General features: G+C 45.6%; 1 protein-coding gene across 1 annotated transcript; it reads right to left on the bottom strand.

Annotated features, from left to right (window-relative positions):
* Positions 1-5,614: 5,614 nt before the first annotated feature.
* LOC119373213 (obg-like ATPase 1) lies at positions 5,615-8,997 on the bottom strand. Its single transcript, XM_037643224.2, has 2 exons — positions 8,011-8,997; positions 5,615-6,106 (listed from the first exon to the last, which is right to left on the bottom strand). The coding sequence occupies exons 1-2, from the start codon at positions 8,866-8,868 to the stop codon at positions 5,771-5,773; spliced, it is 1,194 nt and encodes a 397-aa protein (XP_037499152.1). The 5' UTR covers positions 8,869-8,997; the 3' UTR covers positions 5,615-5,770.
* Positions 8,998-24,549: the final 15,552 nt, after the last annotated feature.

Here is a 24,549-nt window from a genome sequence, read left to right as displayed (position 1 = left end):
ATTTACAAGATATGTACTTTCAGATAATATTAAAACTGACTGCTTCTTGGGTACTCCCCCATTGTGGGAAAGTGCCATTGCTTGGGAACAAGAAAAAAAAAGAAATGTATAAATGAAGAAAAACATTGAACTCCCAAGATCAAATTCTGCAACAGTCTGGTAAAATTTTCTGAAAACTGTATGAGCACTTGAAGGAAACTGTGCCATTACACTGCTGGGAGAACCTACCTTTTTCAGGGGCACATAGAGTGCCTGTGTAAATTTCTTTTTATGAGGCACAAGCTGGCCACTTGCAACAACAACAAAAAAAAAAAAAGCAGAAGGTAATTCCGGTCATTCTGTGCTGGCAGAAAACAAAGCCATATGGTTGAAACAGTGTTATGGTACTTAGCGTTATTTTTAACAATTTCCATTGACATTTAATACTAATGATATCCTTGAGTCCTTGCTATTTTTGTTGAGGCACTTACAAGTGACAACAGAAACATTTCATGTAGTACTTCTCTGATGGACTACATGTGGTGTTGCTTTCTGGCATGAAAGACTGACTGACATTGAAATATGACCAACTTGCAGAGCTCATGTGCTGTATAAAGTTTTGCATGCTGATTTGCCAGTCAGCTTTACATAATGCTGCTGGCTATGAAGGTGGAAGTCAGGTGAAACAATGCACTCACTAACAAGTAAAACCAGGACATAATAAACTGAACCCACATGAGCAAGAGTGGTCACCAATTCTTTGAAGAGTCACTTCAGAACTTGCACAGTGCCACTGTCCCACAGACTGAAGTTTGCAAGGATTAACTATTACACATAATCCCAAACAATAGCCATTATTCCAGGGCAAGCCAATCGGGTTTCAGTGTCCTCAGCCTATTTTATGTCGACTGCTGGACCAAGGCCTCTCCCAATTATTTCTAGTTTACCTTATCCTGTGCGAGCAGATTCCATTTTACTCCTGCAAACTTGATTTCATCACCATATATAACTTGTTGCCGTCTTCAGCAGCGTTTCCCATCCCTTGGTATCCATTCCGTTGCTTTAGCTGCCCACCAGTTGTCTATCCTACGATGACCCGCCCAGGTACATTTTTTTTTTTTTTTTCATTTAATATCAACTAGAATATCAGCTACCCTTGTCTTTCCTCTGATCCATTCTGTTGTCTTCCGATCCTTTAATGTTATGCCTATCATTTTTCATTACATTGCATGCTGCGTGGTCCTTGACTTCTTACCAGGTTTATTTGTTATCCTCCAAGTTTTTGTCCAATATGTTAATACTGGCAAAATGCAACAATTGTGCACTTTTTGCTTTAGGGACAGCAGTAAATTGCCCATCAAGATTTGGGAATCTCTTCCATGTGTGTTGCAGCCCATCCTTATTCTTCAGTGAATTCCCATTGTCGTGACTAGGCAACCTCATCAGTAAATGACCTACGCATACATGCTCTTGCACTGGTTCGAAAGGCTGGTTGCCAATTTTCAATTCTTAATCTTTCGCCAGGCTAGTGTGCATTATGTTTATCTTCAGCGTATTCATTTTGAGCACCTTGGGTTCATTAGTGTCAAATTAACTGAGAGTTTAGGATAATAAAAAGCAGAAATGCACGTGAAACATCTGGGGGGAAAAAACTCACTTGATTCAGTTTACTGCGGTCACAAAGTACCTCTCTGTAGGCACAAAGTTTCTTTACATTATTCTGTTACATTGCTTGTGGCCTCAAAATGCTTGACAGCACAAGTTTCACAGCATTGACAAACTGCAAATCTCGCCCATTTCAATGAATATCTGTTAACGTTGTTCTGTGGCTTCTTTAGAATGTCAAGAAAATAGCTACGTGCACAGTCAAGGAAATCTCACCCTAGACAGGAACCAAACCTGGGTCGGCTACCTGTGAGACAAGCATGCTACAGTGAAGCTAATTCCACAGCTCGTAAAGCACCAAACAAATTAAGTTCGGCCAAATGCAGCACGGTTCCTGAAATTATCTGGTGCGACATACTGCTCCATTTTAACTATCTTAGAGGTTTACGAATGTGCAGTTATGATTTGTGAAACACACAAGAAGGCTGGGCAGACAGCCACTCAAGGTGCAAATATCCATGGCCGTGAAGAAAAAGCCAGAAAAAAAGCTCTCACCTTAGCTGCTAAGCTACTACCAACAATGTAGTAGCTTAGCAGCTAAAGTGTTGGGCTGCTAAGCTTGAGGAAGTGGATTCGATTGCGTGCCTGACATGATGGCCACATTCCAAGGGGGGCGAGATACAGAAACACCCACATACATCGAATCAGGTGCACATTAAAGAACACTGGGTGGTCAACATCAATGCAGAGTCCCACACTACAGTGTGCCTCATAAATGTGCTGTGGCTTCGGCATGCAAGACCTGGGACATTTCTTGGATTTGCCTTGGAAGTCGCTGGGAAAACAAAGGTTCAACTTGCCACTGAGTTCAGCGCTTCAGAAAAATAGTAGCAGTTGCATTCTGTACTTCCACTTGTTTCTGCTAGAGGAAGAAAGCTACAACCACCAAAACAAGACCAAGTGCACACTGCAATATTAGTATACACTTTCTAGCCCATTCCCACCATAATTCAGCAGATTGACACTGCTTAGCCCTTTCGGCCCTGGCGGTGTCAATTGACACCATCAAACAAAACTTGTCCTAGCACCTTGGAAATGAAACCAAAACTGCCGATTCTTGGGGGAATACTTCTTCAATCATACCCACTGCGATTGACACCAAAATGGTGGCATGCTTGCGGAGTTGCGAGCCGCAAAGAAGAAGAAGCTTGACCGAAGTCATGGGTGACGCCGAGGCGGGTCAGCTGAGGCGGGGAGCGCTATTTTCGGATCGACGTACCGAAGCTGTTTCAATGAGTATCACGCTGAAAAATGAGACGTGGTTCACATTTTGTGTACTCTAGTGAATAGCAGGAAAAAAGATGCCATTTTTCTCATTTCGCAACCGCTGAGCCCTGATGACCTAATTTGACGTCACGTCTGTAAATCCATTAATACTTGCACCACTGGCTCAATTTTTCGTTTTTGGTCTTCTGAGGTCATAACTATTAGGAAAACACGCACAAAAGTTTTCCCCGACCAAAATAAAAAATCCAGGGCTGAAAGGGTTTAGATGTTAATATACTTTTCTGTTTGACTTGTTTCCAATTATGTGCTGAAAGTTTCATATACTGAAAAAGTTTTGCAAGATGGACAAACCAGAAGGGTGCACAGGCATAAACACTGGTTTACAAACCATTTGTGGTTCTTTATTAACACGACAGCATTAAAGAGCTTGTTTCACAGAAATTCCGGTGTCGGCGTTGTTGGTTGTGAGCGAATAATCATCACCTTGTCCGTGACCGAAAAATCAAGAAAGATGCAAATAAAATAAATTATAAAAATTTTACGTTCGAGTGAGAATCGAACCCAGGCCATCTGCATGGCAAGCAGATGTTCTACCGCAGAGCGATGCTATTGCTTGAAGCTGCTTAGGCAAAAAACGCTATATGAATGTCGTGTGGAGGAAGGAGTCTCCTTAAAGGCCAACTCCGGTGATTTTTTGGCCATGTCAAAGTACCGTAATGGTGCTTTTATGTTCCTGAGAAGCTCCTGTTACGGGCCCGATAGCAGAAATACTCGGCAAATTGGAGAATAATTTTAAATAAGCAAAAAAGCGCAACACCGAAACTGAAACCCAACCAAGTGTACTGTCTACGTATGACGTAGACGTTGTTACGAACGAACCGGAAGTGGTGCAAGGCATGCCGGTCACGCCGGCGCGGAGTATGAAAACTGCGATAGCCGGGACGACCAGCGAAGCGCCGGCCAAACCAACGCTGTCTGTCGCCTTGTGCACAGCAGACGCTCGCTGTAGCGGCCGAAGTTAGCGGTGCCCTCAGCTGCGTCACTTCCGCCGCCTTCCCAATACTGACGTCACAGACGCAATGTTGCCAATAATTGTGGGAAGCCAGGAGGGCATTTGCAGACAATCTTTAAAATTCATTTGCAAACAAACTGCGCATGTCTCAAGCCTGTAATTTGGCATAAATGACGGAAACGTGCAAAGGAACGTACCCAGCGAATTTCATTGAGATCCATCGACTTCGAAAAATCGCCGGAGTTGGCCTTAACGCATGTAATATTGCGTGGCAGAAGCGTAGAATCGCGCCAGGTGTCATAACATGTGAATTGTGCAATGAGTGGCTCTTTTAAAGGCCACCCATTACAAAAAGCTCAGACATATTTAATCATCATCATCAGCTGCAAGAACATTAAAGTAAGCAGCTGCGTAGGTTTGTGTGTTGCCTTATGAACGCGTAATGGGCCCTGCGCTGATTTGGAAAAGGAATTATGACGCAGTGGGCACTTAACTGTACTTGCAGTAGGCATTCTAGGATAGATTGAAACGGCCAACGTTACGCGCACAGTCGTTCGTTTCATTGCGGCACAGTTGAGGCATGCACCGAGAACCGAAGCCAGGCTAGCGATGGAGAAGGTGATGCGCACGGGGCCCCGATTACGTTATCGCGTTCTACTCTTGAAGGTGAAGCTCCAACGGCCTCCAAGTTTCTTTTAATTTATGTTTGTGCACTGTAGACTGCTTGCAGATATTATGAAAAAGTATGTCGATGTAAAAACCAGTTATGTGCAGTAACACTTTAATCAATACATTATGTTTCTCTATTCGCCAAATGCCTTTTACCAAGCTTAACACAACATTAATTAGAACTAACAGACAAGAAAGCTAGGGAAAGTATAGGGGATGTTATTTGTAGTAATTATGATGCAAATGTGAAGAAAGTAAAGTGGACAAAAAGATAACTTGCTGCTGGCAGGAACCGAACCTGCGAACTTTGAATAACACGTCCTATGCTCTAGAGCATCACTGAGCTACGGCGGCGGTTATCCTCCCGTCCACTTTTTATGGGGTATATAATGTGCATTTAAACCTAGGAGTGCTAGTCAGCGCCACTAGTAGCCATGACGGCAAGTATGGACCACTCTTTCTGCCTGCTGGCGTCACAAAGTGCGTGATCTTTCTTTTTTTTTTGCAACAAAGCTATTCTTGTAGCTCTGTTGCAATGCCTTGTAGCTTTTATAGTGAAGGCCCTTGAAGACACTGGATCAGTTCTTCTACCTAGGTATCGAGGGAACCTTCAGAAGGCTCATGCATTTGTGCAAAAGGTTCTCTTGATGGTAATGTACACGCAGTGACAAAAAGTTTACTGTACATGGGCTTCACAGTAAATGCTAATTTCTCTCTGCTATAACATGATACTGTGAGCACAGTCACTGACTCTTCTTTGTCAACTGGACATATCATTTGTACAACTTCCTCATCTGTATATATCATCATCAGGGTGTGTCACCTCGAGCTCGACTCTAATGAAGCGGTTCCTCATAATACTTCTATGTAATGCATAACAGTTTAGGTCACAAAAACTACAGCAGGCTGAAGCATTTAATTAGAAGCAATTTTCCCAGGCTCAGCAGGAATTCAGCTCTCTCACAAATCTGACGTCCCTTAGACTTTTGTTGCTGGGTGTACAGTGCAGGTACCGTGTGTGATATGCAGTTTAATGAAAACAGTACACCAAGACATGTCATATGCCTTTACAAGGTTTTTCAGTTTACTTCACACCTCATTCAAAACTGGCAAACACATGCAATTTGTGAAACTCTGTAAGGCATACATGCTTGGCAGAAATATGAATGGACCTGTGAACAAAGTGTCATATTAATCTTTGACAGTGAGCAGTCAGCATTACTTTTTCTTGGCTTGTAATCCTGCACCTGCATTAAACTTAAAAAAGATGATGTCACCATCTTCCACAACATAATTGCGGCCTTGTTGTCGATACTTGCCAGAGGCTTTAACAGCTGCCTCTGAGCCTTCCTCCTTGAAGTCGTCAAACTTCATCACCTCAGCCATGATGAAACCTTTCTCGAAGTCTGTGTGAATTTTACCGGCAGCCTGCGGTGCTTTAGTGTGCTTCTGGATTGTCCACGCCTTGACTTCATCTTTTCCAGCCGTGAAGAAGTACATCAACTGCAAGGCCTTGTATCCAGTCACAATTATCTTGTCCAGAACTGAAGTAACCTATGTAGAAAAAAATTTTTTTTCACCATTATCTCATCTCTAAATAATAATAATAAGCTTTGGAAAGCCAGACATTACAGAAGTGTCATTCAATGTACCACTGCAAAAAGGTTGGTTTACAGTACAACTAAGGGCTGAATTTCTTTTTGTATTTGTTAAAAAGATATATCAATATTGCCCAAAGAACTGGGAAGACCAAAATGGAGCATATAATGCTAGCAGTGCAAAAGTGGGTAGGAATAATTCCAAAACTCACACTAAGAAACCGAAGTGATGGCCCAATTTGATTTTTAAAATCAACAGGCACAACAAATAGGGGTAGTGAAAAATTTTCACAGCAACGATGTGCTGTCTTGAATTTACATCCAGCACAGCACACTAAATTTTGTGCTGCTCGGGGAGACATACCTAAATAAGTTTCCAAGTTAACCTGCTGGCTGTCATGTAAGCTGCACATAAGTGATAATCAGCAGTGCTTGACTGGTACAGTGCTTGACTGCTCTCTGCACAGAATTACATAGGAGGTATGTGCCATTTAAAGCAATGCTAGATCAAAAATTTTTCGCACTGAAAGGCCATTTCGATCAGCTTTTGTTCTGAAGCGCTGCTAAATGGAACCATAGGGGCCCAAATTATTGTTTTATTTTTGCCATCATTTCTTTAACATGAAGCAGCCACTCATTCTTTCTGCATATATATACTCCTGTACAAGTCCATTTAGGACCGATTTGCCAGGCATATCATGGCTTGGCAGTGGTGCAAGTGCTTAGCATGGTCATCACTATGGTAGGCTATCATTCAGTTTCGTTACATAATTTTCAGACCAGTATAGCTGCAAACTATGTGTTCTTTTGATTGCTCCCAATTAGGTAACTCCCAAATAGGTAACTGACTTGTATTAGGCATGAGCACAAACAAGCCAGCAAATCAACTGGGAGAGCCATTAACAGTTGCCCAATTGAACAATGCATTCAATATTGAAGAAGTGTATCGCTCACACAATGGTATGTTACTGAACCAGGTCCATTAAACTTAGGAGAATGTGGCAATCAATTTCAACTGTAGCTTTGTTTGAAGTGAACGACAGCACGTAAAACAAGGACTATGCAACATCAACTAGCCCAACGTCGTACCCTTTCGTAGCTTTGTGCATAAGAATGTCAAAGCACTCTCTCACGCCAGAAGCTGCCTTTGGTACCACTGGCATAGCCAGAGGAGGGGGGGGATGGGGGTGGGTTTCAACATCCCCCCCCCCCTCACCACCCAGAATTTTTCAATTTTGCATGTGTATATATGCATGCACTCATACAAAGGCACGCACGAACATACATAAGGTATGGTGGAAACCCCCCGAAACATATTTCTGGCTGCTACGCCACTGTTTAGCACACTTTGTTTCTTTATTATTGTTTGCATAAAATGTCACAGTCCGATTACACAGCTCTATGTACGCTGTACAGTACAAAATTAAAGAGCAGTGGAACGGGCACTGCAACAATACAAAAATTCATAATTTGAGATTAATGGTATATTACTGATTAATCTTTTTCTGAGCCACTGGGAGAGGTGCCAATGCCTATCAGAAGTCATGCTTATCAGGAAAGTCCCCAACGTTTCATGAGCACCACTACTGTGGCCGGCGTCTTTTTAAAACTTGGAGCATTTGCACAACATCCACAAACTACTCGAAGCTCGCACAGCACAACTGCTAAAGATCTGACAAAAACAATATATATATATATATATATATATATATATATATATATATATATATATATATATATATATATATAAAGAGGCACGTATTCAAGTTGTCGACTAGCAGGGACAGTGTAATCTATCCTAGCTGCAGAAGAATGGGCGCCAACAAAAGCACTGGCTCCAGCGTCTCGGCACGTGCTTACCTTGTGCTCCTCCTCGTAGGCTTTCTTTTGCTCGGCGTCCATTTCGATCAGCTTGTGCTCGAAAGCCCCGCTGAAGGGAATCACAGCAGCACCTGGATCATTCTTGTCAACCCATTCCTTGATCTTAGGCAGCCACTTGTTCTTTTTGCGTATGAAGTCCTTTTCGGCTAAATTTACCAGGTAGATCATGGGCTTGGCAGTGATGAAGAGGTGCTTGTTGAGCACTTCAATCTCGTTCGCATTCCAGTCACAAAACCGAAGGTGCTTCTTTTCATCGCACAAGATCCCCCGGATTTTGACCAGGATGTCATACTCGGGCTTCATTTTCTTGTCGCCACCTCGTAGCACAGTGCGTTCCATCTTGTCAATGATGGCCAGCAAGTATTCCTCATCCTTCTTTCGGAGTTCCTCATTAATAATGTCAATGTCGCGGACGGGGTTGACGTCGCCTTCAACGTGCGTCACGTCTTCGTCTTCGAAAGTGCGACACAAATGGAAGAGCGCGTCACAGGCTCGAATATGGGACAGAAACGCGTTTCCGAGACCTTGACCATCGCTGGCACCTTTCACAAGGCCTGCGATGTCAACCACGTTGAGGAACGCCGGCACCTTGCTTACCGGCTTGAAGTACTCGCAGAGGTAATCGAAACGAGCATCGGGGACAGCCACCCTGCTCTCGTTCGGGTCGATGGTGCAGAAGGGAAAGTTTTCGGCGGGCACCTGGTTGGCTGTCAACACGTTGAAGAAGGTCGACTTGCCCACGTTGGGAAGGCCGACAATGCCCACTTTAAGGTTCGTGCCTACGCGACCGATCAGCACCGGCCGCTCTGTCTCGTCTTCCTTTTTCTTCGGCGGCATGTTCAAATAAAGAGACCGGCGTGCTGAGAGCCCGACAACGTGTTTGGTTTCAGGTAGCAGGCAGCGATGACGACTAATGACAACGTTTTGGACTGGCTTTCACGGCGCCGCCACGTTTAGCGCGTTGCCCATTCCTCCATGTTCAGAACATCAGAAGGTTCAAAAGAGTTTAGCGAAGGTAGACGTACGGAGGTTGCGGAGGTTAGAAGTAGGAGGTGTGGTAGCCGGTGTCCCTAGTGGAATCAATGCACAACTCGTTAAAGTATCTCTTCTTTTGAAACAATTACATTCGACCATAGAATTTCATACTGTGAAACTCTATGCCTTCGACTAGTGCTTTCTGAAATATATAATTTATTTGTTGAGCGCGCTAAGACAAATGTATTTCGTCAATACAACTACTAGATGGCGCCTGCAGTCCGCGTGTAATTTCGGCTAGTTGGTGGTCGAGGGAAGGCGTTGTAGCTGGTTGTAGTGCCTTTCATTATCGCTTGTACCCATGTGGTATGATTTTATTAGTCGATGATTTCAATATTTTGGTTGCCAGATTATCATAGACGATGACAATGCCTCAATGCTGCATGATAGTGTACGTGTAACTCATACCGCGTTACGTCTTCGGCAGACGAATCTTGGCGCAGAAAAAGCGGGATTTCGAAAATTGCTAAGTGAGGCACGAAGCGTTTGGACTGGTTGGACGCCTGAGCGACAGTGTTTACAGCAATCTGTCGAGGTGTGATGTAGCGCTGGATTACTTCACCTGCCACCGCTTCCTCAAAGAAAAACTGATAGCCATTCGCTATTCTTTGCGAACATTGGACTCGAGTTTAAATAATGGGTGGATGTTGAGCGTGTAGACTGACGATGGCGGCGGCCGAAGGCCCCTCATCTTGAATTCCAAGAACTGAGAAGCTTAGCGAACCAAAGGCACCTTGGCCGTTTACATCTACGTGTCCATCTATCTAGCCGCCTACGTCTGGGCGCTCTCGTGGTCGTCTCTGACACATACAAAATTTTGCACGGGGAAAGGGGGGGGGGGGGGCATTAGTGTACGACAAACACGATGAACAGCTTATTATATGAATAGCGTGAGGTGCTTGTCGCGTACGTCATTAAACCCTTTCCTTCAGTGACGTGTGGCGCATACCCGCATACCACGGCCCATGGAATGCTGGTATGAGACACAGGTGACTGACAGTTTGTATCAAACCAGGAACGGCGATGACAGGCTTTGAAAAATCGTTACGCGATCGCGTTATGAAGCTTGTGTTACAGAAAATGCGGGACAGGCGTCGGCAGCGTTGTCGGTGAGGGAAATATCAGAGAGATGGAAAGATTGAAAATCGCGGTTAGAGCCGGAATCTGACCCAGGCATTCTTCGTGGCAGTCATGTATTCTACCACACAGCTACGCCAGCGCTTGAAACAGCTTACGAGAAAGACCATACAATGGCGTCATATCGCAGCAACGTAAACTGTGGTTGCAGTGTTAGCTGTCAGCTTTTATAACAATATAATAGACATTACATATTAACTCCTATGTCTCGCCAAGCTATGGTCAACCATTGCTCAACCCGGAGGAATACGGTGAAAACCGCTTCTTATGATATGCACATCATCACACGGCATCACCGTCGCGTGCAATTCATTTCGATAAAACTGACACCTGTGCTCTAATGTGAGAACCGTCGGACCATAGGATACCTTTTGGGCGTCGGTGTAGTCGACGTGCCTGGTAAGCCCCCGATCAATCCCGTAGCCGGGGGAGGCGGGGGCTTTCCGGCTTCTAGACTCCCACCCCCCCCCCCCTTATATTTTTCTTCAAATAGGTACTTTCCTCAAATAGTCGAGTCTTTAAGCAAGTGCCCTTCTCTCCCCCAAAAAAGATTCCTCGCTACGGGCCTGCCCACGATATGCCCATATCTATGCACAAAGTCGGTCAAACTCTCAACACTTGGCTCAAATCAATAAAAAAAAAAAAAGAATGCGGTAGAGGCCACTACTCGCCTATATCTTGCTTCGCATGACATCTACTCCCAAAGTGAGTGGGATCTGCCGACTTTTTTTACTTCCCATTTTACTCCCGGAAAGCCACGGACGAAAGGCAGATCATTGAGAGAAGCAAGTCATCGCTCCATTTTATTTATTTTTTTCATCCATTGTGAAGCATGTTGTGTTTTGTACTCGACCAACTAGGAGGGGGGTGCGCTGCGATGAAACATTGTATATCAAGGCTGAAGCTGGCCAAGTGCCTCAGACGCATGCAGCACGAACTTCAACCTCAGAATATAGACTGGGCGATAAACATACACGCTGTACTTAGGTCAGTTTTGGTCAATACTGTCACCGAGAAAACTTGTTTGGCCTCTGCGTGATCTTGGCAGGACAAGCAGCTTCATTGCTCCTTCCGAAAGACGCGCCGTGGGGTTTCTGGCGGACGAATATTTTAGTCGTGTATCTTCGTCCAGAAATCTACGACTGGTTCACATACCTTGATCCCTTCCACTTGTTGATACCTCAGCTCCTATTCATTTCCCACATACACACTTTTGGATAATTTAGATGAAATGAAAGCGCCCCATTGGACTGCCATTGAGAATGGACAAGCTCAAAAAGTAAAAGCGTGCGCATTTGAGCTAGTTGGTTCCTATACATGCTAGGGAAACAACGCGAGAAACAACATAAGAGAGGAGACAAACCACGGCGCCATAGTTTGTCTCCGTATGCCACATCCTGTATTTCGCGTAGTTTCCCCCGCAAGGTCGAAAAGGCTTGAAGTGTCCTCGTCGTTCGGTGGCCTAAATGTTTGCGAAAATTGCTGCCTAATATGAGCCGCACGTATTTCTATCCCATGTTTGCGATAAGACAGGCATGTCTAAAAGTATAGACAACGCAAAATCTTTCCCGCCAGCAGCCTGAAAAAGTAGCCAATTTGGCGCTATGTAGCCAAATCTGGCAACCCTGACTCCCGGTGTAATTCCGATGCTCGCTGGTGTTGCTACTGTGTAATTTTAGCACACAATAAAGCGCGTCGCCGGAACATGGCAGCACCCCGTGGCAAGAAGCGCATCTGATCCAAACGGCGCTCTTGATTTATGCCATGGCATAAATCAAGAGCGCCAATAAGCAGTCATCTGCTCTGTGACGAAATAGAACCAGCACCAGTGGCTCCGAAGGGAGTGAGGACGGGCCTCTGTATGAAGAGAGGGCGCTTGAGAAAGTGGCAGTTTCGCGCTCCGCTTGCAAACTCTGCGTGCCGCGTACGACCACAAAATTTGGCTGAGCTGTTCGTAGAAGCGTTTGCAGTTCGTAGAATGTGTTTTTACAACAAGCATGAGGGGTGGTTCAGGACCTCTTCAACCAGGCAGCAAAGCTTGAGCCAAGGGAGCCACACTCCAGCTTACCGCAGAGCCGCAGGCAGTCGTGCAGTTAGAACCAGATTGCAGGTCACCTACAACCTAGCGTTGTAAGTTAACTTATCTCTGTGTCAATGTCGCCTATACATTGTGTGGCTGGTGGACTTGGAAGCATATTAAAGGAGGCCGTTGCTGTCGGAACTATGGAAAGTCAGTGCAGTACCACATCCAGAATTTCTATGAAGGTGCGCAGGGGAACGGGGGGGGGGGGGGGGGGGATACGCACCTTGCATAATATACCACTCTCTTGCTTCAAGTGGAGGAAATCAACAGCAAATAACATGCCAGATAACAACATGGTGGATGGTGATGATGATGTTTATTAAGACGAAAACCTTAGATGCCTCACCAAGCGCGAAAATTAACTGGCGTTCCGCGTCGGCGGCGTCAACGCGAGTAATGCAACAAATAACCATCGCGTGATGACGTCACCATGACGTCACATATTGTAATCGTTTGTGACGTTATAATGACGTCATAGTGACGTCACATCACATGACAGGACATGATGACATAGTCAAATGACAGCATCGCTTGGTCAAAGGTGGGCCGATCACGGAGGCAGTGTAAAACCAAGTGAGGTGCCTCCGGTCCTGGAGGCAGTGCAAAACCACGTTAGGTGCGGAAAGCTTTCGGTGGGTGGCGGGGCAGGATCAATACATCCACTGAGAAGAAAAATAAGATGGCATTCGCCTTCGAGTCGTCTTAAAGGGACCGACAACTGCCCAGAACATGAAATGAGATGACTGCACTGATGGAAAGATTGTCCGTCGCATTGACTCAAACCAACCATGTTTATCTCGTGAAACGCGGATTTATATTTTTATTTCTTCATTGAAAGTCGCGAAAAATGACCTTTGGCGCCTCTGGCGGCAAAATCATACACGGTCCGATGAAGCCGGTCACGTGACCATTGATTGGTGTATGCGTTCGATGACTTTTCTGTTAGTACTGAAATATTGTTTATTTCTTTATATTAAAAGATATTACTCCATAAAAATGTACATATAGGCCTGCGTTAGTTGTATTCAACAAAATGGCGCTGCCTTCGCTTGGCGTAATGATCCCATGCATGATCCCATGCCGCGAAAAGCCATCCATGACACAGGCGCAGGCAACCTTGGTCACAGGCGCGCACAATGCTGTACAAATACCGAGAAGGTGTATAAAGCCACATCATCTCATTGTAACAGCTTGCTATTTTCAAAAATGGCTGGAAAGCTCAAAATAATGGTGGTTAAGCATAGCTACAGTAACTCCTGCGAAAGCAGAACAACGACACCTTTCACAAGGGCTAGCGGCATTGCTATCAATTCTCAGCGTTGCTGGAGCAAGCCTTCATGCGTGTTTGGAGCCTTTCAGATCGAAAAATACTGCTTATAAAATAACTACGTGCTTTTAGGATAAACCACTGCAGCTACAAACGCTACGAAGGGTAAGCTTCCTGTCGCGCCGTAAAAAACTGGGTCGAGAAAAATCAGTTGTCGGTCCCTTTAAGTGAATGCATAAGGTGGTGGTCCCACGGCCGCCATCTTGACATTAGTTCAAATTCAGCCACCAGACGACGCCACTCAGTCATGTTTGGAAAAATGGTAAAAAATGTGCTCTTCGCTGTCGCAGCAAGCTCCGGTCTGTCCCTGTTGCGACTCCTCCTGTCTTTTCATGGGTGCAGGCGTGCGGTGACACCCAAAAGGTTCTTGGTTGTCGCGATAATCTCCTTTGGGATGTTCTACATATATGCGTGACCACGTCCACCCCCCCCCCCCCCCGCCCCTCCCAAGAGAAAAATGCACTGCCTAGGAAGTCTTTGTATTCCTGTGCAACGGTCCAGAAAAGAGGTGATCCCACTCTCTCATGGAAACAATGAAGTCTGGACAGATAATTCATCCGTGTTTTGCCGGCTTTGTAATGTTTAGTGGCGCCACATTTGACGAATGTTGGAACTGACGTGAAACAGCTTGATATTATTTTTCACAGATGGCGCCACCACCAAAAAAAAAACACCTGCGAAATTTATTATTTATTGAAAATCTTTTGTTTAAAGCACTGCTTCGTAAAGTTGGTGAGTACTGTTAGTTACAAGACACTATATAGCTCTACTAATGTACAATACTCGTTGGGAATTGGCGTGTAAAAGAAAGAAAATTTTCAATTACCACGGACCTGGCCAGCAGAAAAATTTGCTAAATGCACTGCTGTCCTGTAGATTCCCGAATAAATATAACACAATTTTCTCTTCATAGAATCCTAGAGAAGGACTTGCTACTGGATTATTGAAGATTTCAGAGTTTCAGTGGGGATAGTTTTGTCCCTTCGTCGGTAATGCGTGACTGAGTAGAGCCATAAATTGCCAAATTGAAGTAATAATAATTCATGAACTGTTCATCAGAACACAAAAGAACTTCGCGTAGACATAAAATACACTGTAGGCTAGAAACCCATTAAATATTGTTGTTCTACCTGGAAAAGAAAAAGAAAGATATTCGCTCATAAACATTCATTGTTTTTCCCATTCTTATTGGAGCCTACATCAATGTCTAATTGCTTTACACGCAATGTATCTTCATAGGAACCTTGCATAAACGCTTCATTAAATGGCACAGTAAATTTCATTTCGCTGTGTTGAACAGTTTTGCCGTACTCGCCGTACAACGGAGGCTTGTGCAGCAAAAACGCTGTTTTTTGCTCACACTGTTTTCATTGCCATGAGATAACGCTACAGATTAGGCGATAATATTAGGTGTCATTGGAAAGCAGAAAACGTAAGCTTTCTAATGCAGTACGTTTACATTCATCCAATGAGCGCAGCAAGCACAGCAAACAATGACTAAAATGCGGAGCGGGTGCCGCTGACCGCCACCATAAGGGACCCTGTGAATTTTCTTCGGCGTTTTACCAAAATGTCTCGAAAGAGCTTGACAGGGCCAGGAAGCCGTTCTGCAAAGCAGGTAACGTAGCAAGCAAACTGAAAATTAATAAACCAACGCGTAACATAGTTGCCGACGAAACTGTCCGGCACATGCTTACTTTTTTTTTTCAATTTTGCCACTCCGTGGAATGATAAGGGTGCTAACGTGGCGACCGTAACCATAGGCGTGCGCAGAGGAGGGGGGGAGGCAGGGGGGCGGCCGCCCACCCTAGTTACCTAAGTAGAGGGGGGCGCAGAGTCTGCCCCATACATTGACCTAATAGGGAGGGGGGGGCACCGCGATTAACCTTCCCCTCCCCCCCCCCCCCGAAGGGGAACCCTGCGCACGCCTATGCGGTTAACGGTTGAGCGATGCTGTTAAAAAAATACTGCAGCTGAGCATGTTCTAAATTACCGGAGCAAGACATGTTTCCGTTGAGCCTCGCCAAACTATGAACCTGAAAGTGTGTTGTCGCCCTTAACTAGCTGATACTAGCTGCATTTGCGGCCGCCGTCAAATTTTGACCCCACAGAAATGGGTCGATTCTCGACCCATTTCTGTGGGGTCATATATATATATATATATATATATATATATATATATATATATATATATATATATATATATATATATATATATATATATATTGTGTTCGTCGTTTTCTGGCGCTTTTTTTTTCAGCTATGAACTCCTACAAACTCACCCTAATTGCAGTTCTTGTACACGTCGTGTCGTCGACTTACCTTGTGCAACTGGTTGCCGCAGCTCTGCGCTGCCTAGAAATGGTGTAGTGTGGCCAAGGGGTCAAAGCACTTCTGTCGTTTGCGTTTCAGCTTCAAATTTTGGAACGCTCACTGATTCATATATAGGGCAAGTGACTGAAGTGAAAACTAGGGGTTTTTTACTGAGAGAGATAATAATCTTTAATGAAAATCCCGGAGAGGTTAGCCTGGTTTGTCGCCTGGCTTGCTACTCCGGGTGTCGGGTGATGACTGTGGTATATACAATGAATCACATACACACACATGGTACGTACAGTCACATACGCATAAAGTCACATACACAAAAGAGTCATTCACAAACTTTGGTTTGGTCCAGTGTTCCTCAAGAACACCAACAGCGCTTTGGTGTTGCGCATCGCACAACCGCTGTCTTGCCACGGGCCGAGAAGGTGCCGCAGTTCCAAGCTCGAGCCGCGTTGCAAATTAAGTTCTGCCTTGAGAATCTCTCGTTCGGTGTGATTTTGCTAATCCACCAAAATATCATGGCAATGATGATGATCGCATACCCTTGTGTGTGTGTGTGGGGGGGGGGGGGGGGGGGGCATATTTCTGTATCCTAGTCGATCATAAATTGAACAAAACATAAATGAAAAAAGTAAAAAAGTAAACGTGCGCAGGATTCCCCATTAGGGGGAGCCGGAGTCTCACCGCAGCGTCCCCCCCCCCCCTCTAGTTGGTCGAGTTCGAAAAAACAAGCTTCCAGATGCGAAAATGAAAATTAAGCGATCACGCGCTTCCCACAACCATGCAGGCCCGTAGAGAGGTATATTCTTCCGGGAGGGGAGGGGGGGCTCTTGCTGAAAACCTTGAGCATGTGAGAAAAACACCTATTTTCATCATTTATTTTCGGTAAAACACCCCTCCATCAAAATTTTGGTAACCCCCCCCCCTCCCCTCTGGCTGCGGGCCTGCCCACCACGCCTGCATGCCTTTGGTCCCTGGCTTTCCCGGGGGTAAAAACTGGAAGTAAACGGCTCTTGGAATGCAACATCAGTAGTCTTCGGCCGTCATTATTGCCAAAAACTTGCATGGCCATAGCCTTGCACTTTAAAGAGCGACGGGACAGGACGACTGAGTAGAGGTATGGCGCAGAGTTGGCGCCCCCCTTCAGATCATTGGGGGAGGGCGCCCCCTCTGCCCCCTCGTGCGCATGCCTATGCCAATGCATTAACAAAAATTCTGAAGGTCTCTTACATTGTCGCTAAGACGGCTCGAGGGTGAAAGCCTCAAACGTCACGTCGGAATACGACGACCCGTGTGGCTGGCCGCGCCTCATTTCGTGCTTGTCGAGTCTCCTCTGGCGTTGTATACCTTTTCGGCCTACCACACAATCCACTAGGCCTTGGCTGAGCGTCTTCCATTGCGCGCCATTTCACCGTTACACACACCGTAGCGGCCGAGTCACGCAAGCGCCTCAAGGACGAAGTGAACGCGTAGCTTGCGCGCCTCGAGCCGCTATAGGGTGGTTATGTGACTTTTTGTGCGATTTCGAGTCGACACCGGCTTTTCGCTCACTGAGGCCACCTTCGCGGGAGACATATAGGGCTTTCGCCTTAACATGATGGCAGGGGACCGCACACAAGTGGGCCAAGTACACTCCTAACGTGCCTGAAGAGTTTTTCTCGTTCAGTGTTCCAGGCCCATCTTGCTTGGCTTCACCGCTTGGTAGTCCACCCATACATCTGCATCTACGGAGCCCAATGTAGCAGCGAGAGTTCTGTTCGCCACATTGGGAAGGCTCAGATGAATGCACTCTCTCACAATGTGTTTTGTGGTCTCATGGGCTACACACGCGACGCACAACATTCAATAGTTTGCTGTCGTCAGTGGCGTAGCCAGGGGTGAGGTTTGGAGTGTTCAACCCCCCCCCCCCCTCGATATTTTTACATTTTGTATGTGTATATATACGCGCCCACATAAAACACACGTACAAACATACACAAAGGGGAGTAGAAAATTATGTGGTATCAACACCACGCTGTTAAAGGGTTCAAGCCTCTGGGCTGTGGTAAGTATACATTGCCTCCTAAAAATGCACTGCCAAGGCAGCGACGTCAGCTTGCGTCAGCCTTTGTAATCCCGTGCCACGTACAGTCCAGAAGGGAGGTGCTCCCCCCAGGGGCGCAGCCAGAAATGTTTTTCAGGGGTGGGTCCTACCATACTTTGTGTATGTTCGTTTGAATGTGTGCGTAGTACATATCTGTACGCCAATGGCTCCCCCTCTCATTTGAAGAAGCCTTTAGCGTGAATATATGGTGCTAAATGATGCGACAGCTGCAGAAGGCGCGAACTCTCCACCGTGGCGTGGCTTCTGATGTCTTGGGACCCCTCTAACATGCAACCCACCGCGGTGGCTCAGTGGATGTATACGTTAGGCAGCAGAGCACGAGGTTTGATTAGCGGTGTCTACTCGCTGCGGCGGCCTCAATATGAAAACGCTCACGCGCAATTCTTTGAGATTGCACATTAAAAAATCCTCACTTCGTCAACGAAAACCTCGATGGAGCCGCTAGAAGTTCCGCCTTTCATAGCCCCCGTGTTGCTTTGGGGCGTCAGGGAATCAATGCAGTCAAAGGTCGCTGTTTGCAGAAGACTGGTTTTCTCGGCTTCGCAATCATTGCGAACAATAATAATAATAATAATAACTATAGGGGTTTTACGTCCCAAAACCACGATATGATTATGAGAGACGCCGTAGTGGGGAGGGCTCCGGAAATTTCGGCCACCATGCACCTAAATCTACACACGGGCCTCTAGCATTTCGCCTCCATCGAAATGCGGTCGCCGCGGCCACTCATTGCGAAGACACATAGCGAGTGCAAAGCATTGAATCTACTGCATGACCGCTCGTTTGATGCACTGCGATGGCGCGACGTCGGATTTTATGCTGCTTGAACACAAGTGACGCATGAGTCGGCATGAGGTTTCAATGGCCGGAGCCAAAGGGCGCCAGTGACCACGCAACAATAACTGCCCTCATGCACGCGTATGTTTCGCCAAAAGCAAGTCGCTTTCCTGCTTTTATAGGCAGCGGCGGAAAGCCTCTGGCTAGGTAAGATGACACCACCTCGGAAACCGGGCAGGATAGCGTTCTCCACCCCCGTTATTATTATATTTTCCTTTTCTTTAAAGAGCATCAGAGCGCCCTGACGTTTCGGTGACGATCGGCGCGTCTCGCCGCTTGTCGTTTGCTTCTTTGTTTGAGTCGCTTTGTTTCGGGCACGTGTGATTGACGCTGGCTGTCTCGTCACATCTGTTGTCTTCGCGAGACGGGCGGGCGGGTCACGCCTGTTTGCACATTCGGGTTGTTGTACGCGGGCAAAGAAACAATGCGTCACGCATCATTGCATGCTGGCATGCATGCTCCCCGGGAGTTGGTTGATAAACCGCAGGCTGCCACGCAGCTGCCACCCCTCCGCCACGGCGGCCACTTGAGCGAGCCACAGGATTCAATCATTGGCCGCCCGGCAGTGTCTCGTGTGTCCGTTGCGCGACGGGAGCACGTGCGCTGCTGGTGCCGAACCCCGCACATTCGCTCATCCGGGCACCACCGTCCACGAGTGACCTATACGGTGGCTTCCTGTAAATGTGGTTGTCGAACAGCTTGACCGACGCTCTCACTCTAATCAGCGTCTCAGCGTCGTAACTTTCTTTAACGTTTATCTTCCCGACTGCTTTTCGATGGGGACGAAATGCAAAAGCGCTCGTGCGTTCATACCAAGGTACACGTCAAAGAGAACACCAAACGCAAGCGCGTACACATGCAACAGAGCCCCCACAGAAAGCTTGCAAGGCTGCGAAAGAAATTCCAGAGACGCACAACTTACGGTGGCCCCATCGCTGTATGGTACATCAGAGCCTTTCGATATATCGCTTAAAAACTATTCAAGGACTGCCTATCTGCTGCTGAGAGCGTACAGGTTATGATTGCGTTCCAGTGAAGGCGGAACAGAGAACCACTCGTGCATCATGCTTTGGGTGCACGTTACAGTGGCATGCTGTCGAAGTTAATCCGCATGTCTGAATTTTGTGAGATCCCCGGATATGCTACGTCATTCGTTCATTCACTTAACGCAGTCAATAACTTATCAGCAGCGACAACTCAGTTTTTTTTTTTCTGCAACTCTAAAACCTCTGCCAACGTCTTCGGTTACCCAACGTCCTACCCAAACTGACAAATTTCCTGATCTCAGGACTCCACCTTATCCTCTACCGCCCCTATAACTGCGTTTCCTTTCTCTACAGGTAGTCTACATGCTGTCAAATTTACACATTGCATTACTTACCCAACTTTTCTACTTCCTCCTCTTAATGTCAGCTATTTTAGAATATAACCTAGTGACTCCTTCCAGTCCATGCTGCCCGTCTCCCAGCCTCTTGTTGACGTCATATAGCTGCAATTCCTCCTGCACATCGCTCTAAGCTTGCTCATTACTTGGCTTCTGCTCATATACCATATATTCAAATTTTCAGGACCGTAAATTGGTACGAACAAAATACACTGATGCTATGATTTTCTTTTCGAGGATATACGGTAAGCTGCTGTTCATGACTTGAGAATGCCTGTCATGAGCTCCCGCCCATCTTTATTCGAATGGATATTTATTCTTAATAGTATGGGAACCCTGTGACTACTTGGCTTCTACGAACTACATACCCTCAGCCTTCGCCGGTTCAAAGTCCAATCATTTCCGTCGTAAGTAACCTCCAGCGTTAACTGAAAAACACAGTCCTCAGCTAACCACAAGTGGATGAGATATGTCCCATTATTTTATCCTTCGCCGCAATCCTTCCCGTTGTGAGATTTACAAATGTTGCTTTCAAGCAGGGAACACAACAGTGATGGAGCAATTGCATTCAAGGACAATTTTTCGTTCTGTAATCATAGCGTATTAAAGTAAGCGGATATTTTAGTTAGTTTCTGGGGTTTAACGTCCCAAAGCGACTCAGGCTATGAGAGACGCCGTAGTGGATGGCTGCGGATAATTTCGACCGCCTGGGGTTCCTTAACGTCCACTGGAACCGCACGGAAGCATTACGCATCCATCGAAATGAGACCGCCGCGGCCTGGATCGAGCCCGCGACTCGGCTGCTGACATTTTAATAGAATAACGCATGATATTCAACGGCTTCACAGATAAAAGAATTTTTTTCTTTTTTTACCCCCTTTTTTTTAATGCTTGAACTTGATGGAAGCTGCTAGGCTCGCTATGTTATAACTTATAACTGATCATCATTCAAAAACTTCTTCAACCCCAAGAGCGAGTTCCACGTGGACCTACCTTAAGCAGGTTGAAGTGTTTCTTGGCATTCTTGAATAAAAAGTGGATTGTCTGATCCATATGCCTGCTGTGGAAGTGTACGCGACCCTTATATTACCACAGATCGTGTCGGCAAAAATCAAGTGCCAAATACATATTGACCACCTGGCAGTCCTTGCATCCTTAAAGGAGCTCTCTTTTTTCTCTCTCTTTTTAAGGTAAGATCCAGAGTTTTATACCTTCAATTACGAAACAGTAAAACTAGGCTACGCTTCTCCTCTTGAAACGGATCCTTTTACACGTGCTTAATATTCTGTTGATCGGTTTCCTTGAATTTGCGTGTGTGATACATTTTTCGCACTTTTATAAAATGTGATTCTCCTTTTCTTCTTCCTGTGACGCCTTTTTTTTATTGCACCCGGACAAAGCCTTGATGCGTTTGAGAGCCTCACCTATGTTTGTGCACCATCCGGATAGGTTCATCTTTTCATATATAGTGCATATGCGGCCGTATGCATGCACGCATAATAGAAGTTCTTACATGAGATATAAATTTATGTATCATGAAGCTGAGAGACAACTGGGTCAAAGAAAGCATCGGGGAACTCAACTCTAGCTTTTAAAGTTTCAAGTAACAACTGTGGCACTAATTATTCTTATTAGACGAAATAAAATGAAACCGCAGCATGCGGCAGGAGAGACAAGAATGATGACAGTCCAATGCGAGCACTTCGCGCCAGGCGTATGCTGACTTTGAAGGTTCGTATCACACCTGTGGTGGGTAGTATATCCTTTACGAAAATTGTTTTTAATTATTGTTTTTTTAATTTTAAATATATGATGTTTAGCGGCGCAAGGGCCAGATGTAGCCAAACAGCGCATGTGTATAACTCTAATTTATCTGTTTAGATACCTATGAGTAAATGCACACGATATTTTAAAATGTACACTCCTAATAAAGTCCGCATTATTAGAGGTTACAGGTTAATCTTTCTGGTAAATGCTGTTATGTAACTTAGAAGAGCATTGTAACCTTTACAACTATAGTATAAGGTCACCATATCTAATGGTTGCGCGTATGTAATATGTAAACCAGATGCATGTAAAGTTAAAAAAAAATGTATGCCTAATTGATAATGTTTATCGAATGAAGAATGCACAGCTGGATTTCTGGACAAGTGTGCGGCGTCATTGTTTTGTGTGCGCATAATTTGTTTCTTTACGCACGTGTTCACCTGCATAAATTTCGCTGTGATCTCAGCGGTTTGACGTAGAGCATTTTAAGTCCACGTCACTCCTTCATGCGTCGAGCGCCTGGAAACTAGCATCGCGGCTGTCATATACCCGATGCTGTTTTCGTCAGGTGCTAACGGTGTACACGTGAGCGAACGAAGCACCACAAAATTTGCCTGTTGCTTCCGAGTCTTCAAACTTGTGCAACGTCGGGTGGTGCATCAATTTGCATCAACTGCAAATATTTGCATCAACTGCAAATAGCGCGGGAATTCATCGACCGCTAGTTCCCGGAGTTGTCGGTATGATTTCAAATCTTTTTGAAGCCTTGTAAACGTTTCGCACTGTGATCGTTGCAGCTTGTGCGTACTGAAGCAGGCGATATACGGCACGTGATCCAAAATGTTACGTCGAATACCTACCCTCGGCATGGCGTCACAGTATGCTTTGACGCTGATGTTCGCAGCTTGGTTCATGCCAACCCGCTGGACAAGTGGACGAGCATCATGTCTGGATAATTGGTTAATCAAATTACATCTATCACCATGTCGCAGTGGCTTGATTTGTTTGGTAACTTAGAAACGACTTCAAATAATAATAAAGGTGCAATAGTTACCTTGGAGAGCAGGTTCAATGAGAATCGCCGGAGCTGTCAATTTAACGCCTGATTGGACCGTTTCGACTTCTTGCCTGCCGACGTTGTCCCATGACCACGCGTTGTCGTTCAGCGCTTCCAATTCCCGTGAACCACGCACAGGGCATGATACCAAATCTGTTATTTAATTGAACCGTCGCTGATTCGCGGTTTCTCTCTGTTCCCACTGAAGCCCACCTTATTACTTAGTCTAAGACGTGTTCTTGCCTGTATTTTCCTGTGGGATACCTTATGTTTTAGTCGTACGTTATTCCACGAGTAAATACACACTGCAGAACCGCGAAGCATAATGCCACGAGCACTTGACATTTTCTGCGTATGAACTGAAGCAGCTATGTATATGTGCGGTGTGCACTATACATCAGTGGCTAAAAGAATGAACATGAATGAACTGCGCGAGTGGTGTGTTTTATTCGTTGTTGTTGCTCTTCGTCTGTTTCGTTGTCGCTAAATTTCTATTACAATGCTCGTTTCTTTTATGGCAATAATGATGCTGCTGGAGCACCGTCCCCATCGCTCGTCGGCCCACAAGGCAGTTAAAGCACTTTTGTGCATTTTAAGGACTACGGGCCTTTGTGAACGCTTGTGACTATTGTGCAGTGCCACCGCCACATATGTGTCAGCGCATTAATTGATCATTTCCTTTCTTTTTTTTATCGCTCCCCTCTCTCGTACTGTCCCTCCCGCCTTTCCACTGCCCTTCCCTTTCCCCCGGCGTAGGGTAGCCAACCGGACTGCTGTCTGGTTAACCTTCCTTCCTATTATTTGATTCCAAGTTTGGTTTCATTGTTATAGCCGGGAACAATGCTTTAATTGTGTTCTTATCCGCTGACTGCTAGTTGGAAATTGAAGGGGCACGTCATCCCGCTGCGCTATCGCACCTGTTTAATTAAACGCGCTTCGCTTCGAAATAATGTTCCAGAGGCTTCCCCAACTGCATGGCTGCTCTACTTTAAAAACAAAACTCAGTGCAATCGAGCTGCGACAGCCTTTTTATTTAAAAAAGAAAAACGGAGCAGAAACTTCTCATCGAGGCATTGTCAGATAGTATACATTTAAAATTTCATCATTTAACCAACATTTGGCCGCACTGTCCGACCTTAGCCGTCATTCAGCCAACAGTACCGACATTATCCATCATTTACTAGGCCTGAGGGCAGGCTTTCAGGGAAAAAAAAAACTGCAGTGGATTACTTAGTATGCAAGTAAATGCTGTAGGCCCCATGCAGGACCATAGTACGCGAGTAAATTAATACGGTATCCAACACTATAGCCAACGTTAACCAGTGCTAACCAGTGCTGGTAGTATGCGAGTCAATGTGGTGGTCCGGATCACCGGTCTTACGGTAAATAGGTGGATAGCAAAAACCTGACTCTCGCAAAGGATTGTGGGCTACGGCCGTCTGCATCGACTTCCGGTTCGAGA

The sequence above is a fragment of the Rhipicephalus sanguineus genome, chromosome 1, assembly GCF_013339695.2.
Source record: "Rhipicephalus sanguineus isolate Rsan-2018 chromosome 1, BIME_Rsan_1.4, whole genome shotgun sequence".
Classification (NCBI taxonomy): Eukaryota; Metazoa; Arthropoda; class Arachnida; order Ixodida; family Ixodidae; genus Rhipicephalus; species Rhipicephalus sanguineus.
This window is presented reverse-complemented; position numbering and strand designations above follow the sequence as displayed.